Source organism: Engraulis encrasicolus, unplaced genomic scaffold (assembly GCF_034702125.1).
Source record: "Engraulis encrasicolus isolate BLACKSEA-1 unplaced genomic scaffold, IST_EnEncr_1.0 scaffold_37_np1212, whole genome shotgun sequence".
In the NCBI taxonomy this organism is placed as follows: Eukaryota; Metazoa; Chordata; class Actinopteri; order Clupeiformes; family Engraulidae; genus Engraulis; species Engraulis encrasicolus.
The window spans coordinates 942028-952848 of NW_026945676.1; the positions used below are offsets into that span (position 1 = coordinate 942028).

Genomic DNA, 10821 nt, shown 5'->3' on the forward strand with positions numbered 1-10821 from the left:
TCCCCCTCGTTTTTTCTCTGCAAGGGCTCTGTCCGCTCGGTGGCACGTAAGTTGCTCCAGTTGTAAAGCCGAGTCGGGTATGCCGTCGTTCAGCCATGATTCTGTAAACACGGTCACACAGCAGTTCCTCACAGTTTTGTTCGCTGATCTTAGTAGCCGTATGTCATCCATCTTATTGTCCATAGATCTTACGTTTGCCAAGAGAATTGATGGTATTGCTGGACGAGTTGGGTTGGCTGCAAGCCGTGTTTCGACGCCACCTCGTTTGCCTCTCTTCCTAATTCTAGAGCACCTCTTTCGCCGTCTCCATGTAGGCGAAGCAGACGGGTCCGATGTATGCCGCCGTAGTATCCCAAGTTCTTCCAGTGTCTCTATTGGTATATCCAATACATCGCTTGAGTTGTCCATTCTTATCTGCAACAGCTGTTGCCGACTGTACATGCGTTCCGACATAGTTTCCGACGATAGACATTTCGAATGACACATTATAACACAAAATAAACACTGCGAGTTGGGAGAGTAAGGAGTCGCTGCAGCTACGTGCGCCACATCCGGGTTACACACACACACATGCTGTTATTGGGGAGGCATGTAAAAAGACTGTTACAGTAATTAACCTTACTAGAAATGAAGGCATGTTTTAGCTTCTCCAGATCATGTTTAGACATAAGGCCCCTAAATTTAGAGACGTTTTTAATTTGGTAAAATGCAGACTTAGTAATGGCACACACGCACACACACACAAACACGCATGCACGCACACACACGCACGCACGCACTCACACACCCATGCGCGCGCGCGCACACACACACGCACGCACACACACACACACACACACACACACACACACACACACACACACACACACACAAACACACACACACACACATAAACACACATACGGTGGGGTGGGCTGTTTCAGCAGTGGGGGTTGGCTGCCTATCAGTGATTGGAGCTGATAGGAACACTGAGTCAAAGGCGACAGGTGACGAGACATCCACAACCCTAACACCAGACATACACCCAGACCTCACACACACAGCAAACAGACCTCCACAACCCTAACCCTAGACATACACCCAGACCAGACACACACAGCAAACAGACCTGAAGGCACAGACCGACCGGCAAGTCACCGTAGAGAACAGAGGACGCACACGAGACAACACCACACACAAACACGCTCAGAAACTCAGGAGCTCACTCTGAGACGCATCCTCAGAGACACACACTTGGGAGAGCCATCCAAGCCCCACGAGAGTGGAGCTCATCAGATAACAACACGGGCAGGAGAGACGACAGCAGTAGCAGCGGCATTGTCAGCCACTGAGAGAAAGGGAGAGAGAGAAGGAGTCATACCATCTGAAGCGTACACAGAGAGAGACAGAGACATACCATCTTAAGTGTATGCATCAGATTACTCACACCAGAAACTGCTGAACTCTCACAAACTCTCTCTCACACACACACACAAATACACACACACACACACATACACACACATACACGTACACACATACACACAGCACCATGAGCATGAGCACTCGGCAGCTGGTGAATGGGCTCGGTGTGTCGGACTCCCTGGCGATGGTCAACGGTGGGCAGCTGATCTCAGGGCTGGCGCTTCACCGACTGCACGGGCGACCGGACGGGGTGTTGGGTCTGATCCAGAGGTCTCTGCAGGCCAAGGAGAATGCCTACTGTCCCTACAGCAAGTTCCGAGTCGGAGCTGCCGTCCTGGCACAAGACGGCACAGTCTTCACAGGTGAGCACCGCACTGGAGAACACTCAAAGAAGATAGAACATAGAATACAGAACACAGAACAGAGAGAGAGAACCGCACTGGAGAACACTCAAAGAAGATAGAACATAGAATACAGAACACGGAACAGAGAGAGAGAACCACACTGGAGAACACTCAAAGACCACAGAACAGAGAACACGCAAAGACCACAGAACAGAGAACAGAGAAGATAGAACATAGAATACAGAACTCAGAACAGAGAGAGAGAACCACACTGGAGAACACTCCAAGACAACAGAACAGAAAACATATTATGTGCGAAATGTGAATTATGAATTGACAAAAGATTAAATATCTACATGCATCTCATTTGAGGAATATTGTTATGGCAGTCAGTATTATTATAACTACATGAGCAAAAAAGCCTCACGAAATGAGTACAATAATAGTAATAATAAAAAAACACGACTTATCGATTATCTTGTGGACAAACCGATTAATTGACAAGCCGAAGGATCAATTATTATTTACAACCTCAGAACATACAGAGCATAGAACACAAAACATGCAGTAGTGTTCTGAGGAAGAAGAAGAGAGGACGCCAGATATGTTTTTTTTCTTTCATTAGCAAAATGCCAAGTAAAACATGAAAGAAGATTTATTTCACTGTAAAACTTGCTCAATGCCAGTGAAACATCTGATTGACGAGATGCATACTTTTGAAAACAAATGTTTAGGGTGATAAGGAGAGATGACGCCATGTCTGTCTGTCTATCAGCAGGAAAAAAATAAAGTTATGAATGGACTTTGGGTGTTGCAATGACAAAAGGAAGTGATTAAATATTGGTGGTGATGCGAATCCACCATTGCAGGAGAGGGCGAATTTTGACATTCCAGTGTCTAACACCACAATAAAACAAGGCAATTGACTTGAAAAAAGGGTAACATAGTCAAATGTTCTATCAAACAGCTTCCTTGGTGGAGGTCTGCATTCTCTGAGTGCATTTGTAGTTATATATATATATATATATATATATATATATATATATATATATATATATATATATATATATATATATATATATATATATATATATATATAACATTTATTTTAATTAGTAACATTGTAGCACCTACACCCAGACTCCACCAATAAGTCATCCGATGAAGTTACAGGATGAAAGATTAATCCTGCTGTAAATGTGGAATACAACAAGAATGACAACAATAATAATATAATAACAGTGATGATAAAAGTGTCTGTTCTACTTCAAGCTGTAAACACACCCGTTGTGGAGTTTCATTTCACTGGTTACATCACACATCTAATACCCAGTTAGAGAAGAGATTACAACACATGTCCCTGCATGGTGAGATTGTGTGTTATCAGGCTGTATATTGTTTACATAACACGTTTGTTTCTTGGGAAAACACGACATTATCCTTTTGACCAGAGTCCATGTTCGAGTTTGAGCAATCTTTAGTGTTTCAGTTACAAAGTCAAACAAATTATCAGCTGTTATTATGACTGCAACTAAACTGGGACAGCTGTACTTTTACACTTTTACACTTTTACACATGTCAAGTTCATCTGTTCTGATGTTCAGCCATCTACACTCCACAGCCTCAACCTTTAGTACACTCTCCCACAGGTGTTTGTAGTCTTCAGTACACTCTCCCACAGGTGTTTGTAGTCTTCAGTACACTCTCCCACAGGTGTTTGTAGTCTTCAGTACACTCTCCCACAGGTGTTTGTAGTCTTTAGTACACTCTCCCACATGTGTTTGTAGTCTTTAGTACACTCTCCCACATGTGTTTGTAGTCTTTAGTACACTCTCCCACAGGTGTTTGTAGTCTTTAGTACACTCTCCCACAGGTGTTTGTAGTCTTTAGTACACTCTCCCAAAGGTGTTTGTAGTCTTTCCTCCCATTGGAACTCAATATAAGGCATGGCTATTAAACTACAAACATGACCTCCCCAGCCTAAACCTTTAGTGCACTCTTACCAGTAGCAGATGGAGCATTTGGGTGCTCAAAGCCAATTCACAAGTTGGAGGGCCCAAGTCAGTTGCCAATACTTGGCCTCTATTGTATAAACCTGCCACTGTTGGAGGGGCCTCTTCAGGTATCCATGAGTAGTCTTTTACCCCATTGAAACTCATTGAAAGACCTGGCTATTGAACTACAAAATGGCTTCTTCAGGTAGTAGACGACCCCTCACCTGTATTGCATGAAACTGGCCTTGACCCTGGCTGCCTCTCCACTGAACATGTACTGTACTTGCTGCCCAGCCACCGCTATGTAAATATTCGCACACGCAGAGGACATGAACTCATCTGCAAATATTCACAGACGCAGAGGACATGAACTCATCTGCAAATAATTGGGCAGACGCTAACGTACATCAAATAACTGGGCAGAGGGTGACGTACATCAAATACATGGGCAGAGGGTAACGTACATCAAATACTTGGGCAGAGGGCTATCGGTATCATACAGTTGATGTTCTGCAATTGGTACAGTCACAGTGTAGTCGTCATTGATTAGCCAACTAGAGCTTGGCAGCAGGAGCTGATTAACCAACTAGAGCTTGGCTGCAGGAGGCTCGTGCACTTGCTGGTCAACCCTTGGGTTATGATGTAATGCACTGTGTTATGTCCAGACTAGATGCACTGTGTTATGTCCAGACTGGATGTCCTGTGTTATGTCCAGACTGGATGCATATCATTACAAAGCAAAAATACATTTAAAAAATATATATTATTATTATTGAAATCATTGGGTTACGCTCATCCTGTCCTGGGTTACCCTCACCTCATTGTTACTTTGTCTTATTTAGATACCATTATATAGATATCAAAAGCATAATAATAACCGTGTGTGTGTGTGTGTGTGTGTGTGTGTGTGTGTGTGTGTGTGTGTGTGTGTGTGTGTGTGTGTGTGTGTGTGTGTGTGTGTGTTTGGTTGCCCCCTGCAGGTTGTAATGTAGAGAACGCCTGCTACAATCTGGGTGTGTGTGCGGAGCGTAACGCGATCGCCAAGGCTGTATCCGAGGGTTACAGGGACTTCAAAGCCATCGCCATCGCCAGGTAGATAAACAGCATGCATCACAGAAGCAGGCAAGGCAGCATGCATCACAGAAGTAGGCAAAACAGCATGTCTCACAGAAGTAGGCAAGGCAGCAATATAAACAGCATGCCTCACAGAAGTAGGCAAGGCAGCAATATAAACAGCATGCATCACAGAAGCAGGCAAGGCAGCAGCAGTAATTTTACAGTAACTACAGAACAGATACATCACCATGTTAACTACTTACATAACAGATACATCACAGTAACCATCACCATGGTAATTATTATTATTGTTACAACCAGTGTTCACGCTAGAATTCTTACTGGCCGGACAAGTGGCCGGCTGTATTGCGGAATACCGGACATTTGAAATATCTAACGGACCTTACCACATATAGCCAAACACACTCTCCCTAATGGGTCAAAGTGTAGTAAATTGGTCTTTTCTGCCAGCAAAACTTAAATTTCACTAACATTTGGCCAGTTGTCTGGTGTTAATTTAGAGCCCTGCTTGTGCGCACGGGCCGGGGAGTAAACGCGCGCTTTCTTTCACACACTCAAGAGCTCGAACTGAAAGAGTGAGAAAAACAGCCAGCCAACGTGCTGTGCGCAGATCCCTAAATTATCAACTCAAACAGTGTGTTTTATCAGCAAACCCGAAGAGCATTTCCCTTCTCAAATTGGGTAACGGGTGATGCCTGTAATAGTAGGCCTACAGTAATTGTATCGACGCTACTGAAATTTGAACAATATTGCGTTGTGTTCCTGCGCTCTCGAAAGTAATGGAATTGACACGTTCCAACTTCCGTACGATGCTCTATGGGCTACACGTTTTGGCCGGTGATGAAAACAGCTATAAAGCCCTGCATGCACTTTCACTGGGACTTCTCGCGAGTCCATCGTTCTCTGGAATGTTTAACTTCACCCTCTGTAGCCTACTTGGAGATCCACCACCATTTTTCAGCAGAGGTAAAAGTGAAAGTGATTCGATGCGGCGATGCTGCGCATGCCATTGAGTCCCCAACCGTTAGGCTTGACTTCGCAACTGGGCATGAAACGGTTTTGCAAATGCAATGCCCTTTGTTGTGTTCACTGATATATTGGTAGAAAATAGCCTACAAAAAACAGAATCGTTCCTCGACAGCACAGCAGCCAGTGTGAGTCAAGGGATTGCATAACGTGATTGAGGACAACGACGGTGGGGACGAGAGCGCAAGCAATATTGCGTGCTGTTTATGACAAGTTCAGTTACATAGGCTATTCACAAATATTTTCAGCTTTGTTCAGTTTCATATTAGGTACTGCCTACTGGTGTTTTGTAACTTTAAGTAGGCCTATTTAAAATGGGCTAATATTATTTACTGACTAATTGCTGTCATTTTTGTCGGACATGTTGTCCGGGAACATTTTATTTTGCCGGTCATTCATTCATGCAAACGGCCAATGTCCGGCCACAGCCGGCTAACGTGAACCCTGGTTACAACTATTATCAGCAGCGTTTGTATTGAGTTATTATATTTCAATATTGTTGTTGCATTTACTTCATGTTATTGTTGTTATATTTTAATATTATTTTGTTATTGTGTTAAACTAATGATGCACCACGCAAAATTACAATATTTCACAAAAAAAATCACAAAAGAGTAAGTAAACTTTATACAATCAGTGTACTGTTTCAAACTTGTTTTGCTTTACAGTTCTATATTTTTTCCACATGGGCCTGAAAGAAAAGTAAAAAGGGGTGGTAGGGGGCGCATTTGACACCTCAACCAGAGTTGGCTTTTTTATTTTGCAATGAGAATGCCTGTCAACAAAATAGTCATACTCTAGATGTTACATTACACTACACTACATTGCATTTGACATACAGAGTAGAGTAGAGTAGAGTAGAGTATCTTTTATTGATCCCAGGGGGAAATTAAGGTGTCAAGTAGCATACACACATACATAAATGAAGACATTGCTCACAAGACGTAACACACATATTACACATAAATAATCATCATATATAGCTCACTGTTACATATATTTGCCAAGGCATCTCTCTCTCTCTCTCTCTCTCTCTCTCTCTCTCTCTCTCACTCTCTCTCTCTCTCTCTCTCTCTCTCTCTCTCTCTCTCTCACTCTCTCTCTCTCTCTCTCACACACACACACACACACACACACACACACACACACACACACACACACCAAAAATAAAGTGTAAAGTGTCCACAGTGTTCACATGTGCCTTAGCTGAGTGGCACATAGAAGCCAACACAAAGTGGCCATAAAGTGTCCAGGAGTGTCCATAGTCTCTCTGCCTAGTACAATGTCCATTGTATTCCTTGGAAAAAGACACACACACACACACACACACACACACACACACACACACACACACACACACACACACACACACACACACACACACACACACACACACACACACACACACACACACACACACACACACACCAAAAAATAAAGTGTACATAGTGTCACCTGTGCTGGGTGGCCAAAAACAACAAAGTGTCCAGGAGTATCAGTAGTCCAGGGGGTTACACAAGTCGCCAACTGTGTCTCTACACACACACACACACACACACACACACACACACACACACACACACACACACACACACACACACACACACACACACACACACACACACAAGCAGCTGTGCATTGTCCAGTGACTGCACTGTCCAGTGAAGAGGAGTCGAAGGGTAAAGGGTTAAGAGTCCAGGTAAATAAAGTGTGAAGGAGTGGGATTTGTTATGCAGTCCAGTCCCCTATGACAATCTCTCTTTGTGTGTCCTTCTGTGCAATGTTGAATAGCTGGATGGCCCTGGGTACAAATGACTTCCGCAGCCTGTCTGCGGAACATTTTATAACCAAACATTTTATAACCAAAGCGACCTATACAGTAAACGAGGACATAATCATTGCTAACATCACCAGCAGATGTATATCTAGTACAGGCTTATCTGATCAATGTCACTTCACCCTTCTCTTGTCTTTGGGTAGCCACTGACCCGTTTCAGTTTTTTTTAAAAATTAAATCATTTTGCATGTAAGTTATAGAATTACCTAAATGTTTCGGGGGGTGAGACAGTTTCGTATATTCAGAGACAAAGCATTTTGAGTAACTTGACAAAAGCAACTGATAATGTACGAAAAAATGAGAATTTTCTACAATAAATTGCATGGATAGGCAAAAGCATATACAATTGGCTAAAACTGACATTTTCACCTGCACAAGTGACGTGATGGTGTGACGACTTTTGAACTTTTGAGAATTAAGATTCTGTTTTGAAAAATGTACCAAACCAAATGTAAAAAACTACACAATGCTCCTCTTTTGCCCAATCATAGTGACCTGTCTAACTCCACTCTGCTCCTCTAGTGACCTGTCTAACTCCACTCTGCTCCTCTTTTCATAGTGACCTGTCTGACCAGTTCATCTCCCCCTGTGGAGGCTGCCGGCAGTTCATGAGGGAGGTAAGGTCACATTGCACTACAGCCATTTGTAGTCTTTTTGATGCCATTTGTAGTTTTTTGATGCCATTTGTAGTCTCCCATTGAAGCCCTTTGTATTGGTGCATTCCAGTCTCAATTCATCCTAGTAGGAGTTCGCACTTATCCAACCTTCTACTGCGAAAAACGCTCTGGAATGCCTGTCGAAGTGGGATCTCCAACTAGTGAAGTGGGCGGGACTCACTGTACTCCCACCTCAACAAATCGAAATCGGATGATAATGGCGGCGCCCATGAAGCCGTTATTTAAAATGTCAATAAATAGTGAAACTCCATTCCTTCTTTGTACAGCTGTTCTAAACACAGCAATTTTAACTCAACATAATCTTTGTTTTATTACATGATATTGTGTCAACATAAATGTCGCATATGGCAGAGTAATAGATATTAGGGCTCTTTTGGCTGGTACCAAAACACCTCGCTAAAGCCAGTTAAACCGCGACGGTTGCCATTGTTGTAGAACTCTCACTTCAACTGTCAGGAACGGGAGCAGAAATATTCAGCTTGGATAAGTGTGATCTCTTACTAGTTTGTATTGGGACTGGAATGGGCCATAAGACATGGCTATTGAACTACAACAATGGTCTCTTCATGAAGCTGTGTGTGTAGTCCTTTCTCCCACTGAAACCCATTTTAAAACATGGATATTGAACTACCAACATGGCCTCCTCAGGTGCTATGCAATTATTATTACAGTTTATGAGGGAGGTAAGCTCATATTAAGCTACATTATATTATGAGGTCATGTTATTTCATATATAAAAAATCACTGTTCTCTCTGTCTGCTCACATCTGTAAAGTGTGTAGTTCAGTACCAGTTGAAATGTGTATTATCTGTGTATGTGTGTACGGTATGTGAAGTTTGGTGCTAGTTGCAATGTCTACCTGTCTAATATGTGTGTATTTGTGTGTGTGTGTGTGTGTGTGTGTGTGTGTGTGTGTGTGTGTGTGTGTGTGTGTGTGTGTGTGTGTGTGTGTGTGTGTGTGTGTGTGTGTGTGTGTGTGTGTAGTTTGGTGCTAGTTGGGACGTGTACCTGTCTAAGCCCGACGGCTCGTATGTAGAGACGACTGTGGACGAGCTGCTACCCGGATCATTTGGACCAGAGGACCTCAAGATGAAGAAACTACACATCCCCAACGAGTTTTAATTAATCCCTAACGAGTTCTAATCACATCCCCAACGAGTTTTAATTAATCCCTAACGAGTTCTAATACTACACATCCCCAACGAGTTTTAATTAATCCCTAACGAGTTCTAATCACATCCCCAACGAGTTTTAATTAATCCCCAACGAGTTTTAATTAATCCCTGACAAGTTCTAATACTACACATCACAATCACATTGTTAACGAGTTCTAATCACATTTTCAATGAGTTCTGATCTGATACACATCACTATAGGCATGAATGGCCATCCGGGTACTTTGCTCGTAAATGTGCGTTACGCCCCTTTGTGGGGGAAATCAAACCGAATGTCTCATCAACTTACATGCTACACCGGCTTGCCTAAATGAACACAGTCCATGCTTCAGCCACAGCTGTTTGGCTATATTATTAGAACAGCCGGCAACACAACACATTTTCGGCATGTTGCGCGTGAATAATGCTAGTCTAGAGGTCCTTATTTTTTGTTTATTAAACCCCACCACCACCAATTGACTGTTTTCCCCCACAAATGTGCGTAACGCACATGGAAAACGTCACGCCGTCCAAGAGTATCGAGCTGCTATCTGGATCGCAGCGGACCTCAAGATGAAAAAAAAACTACACATCCCCCAACGAGTTTTAAATAATCCCTAACGAGTTCTAATACTACACATACCTAACGAGTTGCAATACCCGTTATGAGTTCTAATCCTCAACAGATTTCCATGACAAATAAGTTTTAATCACATCCCCAACAAGTTCAAATGTATCGTTGCAATGTTAGTTATTGTTTATGTCCCTTTTTTGTTGAGTTTCTTTAGGTTTTTTTTAAAGTGTTTGCTTAATGTAATGTAATATTCTGACTGTGGAACAAATCTCTTACATCAAATCGCTTTGGATAAAAAAACATTTTGTTTAATGTAATGTAATGCAATGTAAAATAATATTCTGATTACAGTTAATACTCCTGATATGTATTTGTAAAATGCTGCCTAAGGCAGGTGTCAGGTGTCAGGTGACAGGTGACAAAAGGTCTTTCCAATCAGTGAACTGAAATGATTTTGACACCCCAGCCTAGGACAAAAGGTCTTTCCAATCAGTGAACTGAAATGATTTTGACACCAAGGAAGTTAGTAAGTTGCCCCCCCCATCAGGTGCTCAAAATAAGAGTTGCTTTGGAATACCCCCATGGTGCTGCCCTATCAAAATAAGAGTTGCTTTGCATCCAGTAGTAGAGAACACTTAAGTGGTTTAATGCCAAGTGTCATTATTAATGATGTTAGGACACTTTTATGTGATTTAATGAACAGAGAACACTTTTTAAGTGTATATGGAAACAA

General features: G+C 42.5%; 1 protein-coding gene across 1 annotated transcript; it reads left to right on the forward strand.

Annotated features, from left to right (window-relative positions):
• The first annotated feature begins 1045 nt into the window (after positions 1–1045).
• Positions 1046–10815, forward strand: LOC134443882 (cytidine deaminase-like). The gene is made up of 4 exons (XM_063193412.1): positions 1046–1766; positions 4723–4834; positions 8242–8299; positions 9345–10815. The coding sequence occupies exons 1-4, from the start codon at positions 1532–1534 to the stop codon at positions 9480–9482; spliced, it is 543 nt and encodes a 180-aa protein (XP_063049482.1). The 5' UTR covers positions 1046–1531; the 3' UTR covers positions 9483–10815.
• Positions 10816–10821: the final 6 nt, after the last annotated feature.

What these genes read in the sequence shown, in the direction of transcription:
- LOC134443882 (XM_063193412.1), top strand. Translation starts at nt 1,532, where the DNA reads ATGAGCATGAGCACTCGGCAGCTGGTGAATGGGCTCGGTGTGTCGGAC. An exon ending in AGACGGCACAGTCTTCACAG is followed by an intron (nt 1,767 to 4,722) that starts GTGAGCACCGCA and finishes TGCCCCCTGCAG; the next exon opens with GTTGTAATGTAGAGAACGCC. An exon ending in GCCGGCAGTTCATGAGGGAG is followed by an intron (nt 8,300 to 9,344) that starts GTAAGGTCACAT and finishes GTGTGTGTGTAG; the next exon opens with TTTGGTGCTAGTTGGGACGT.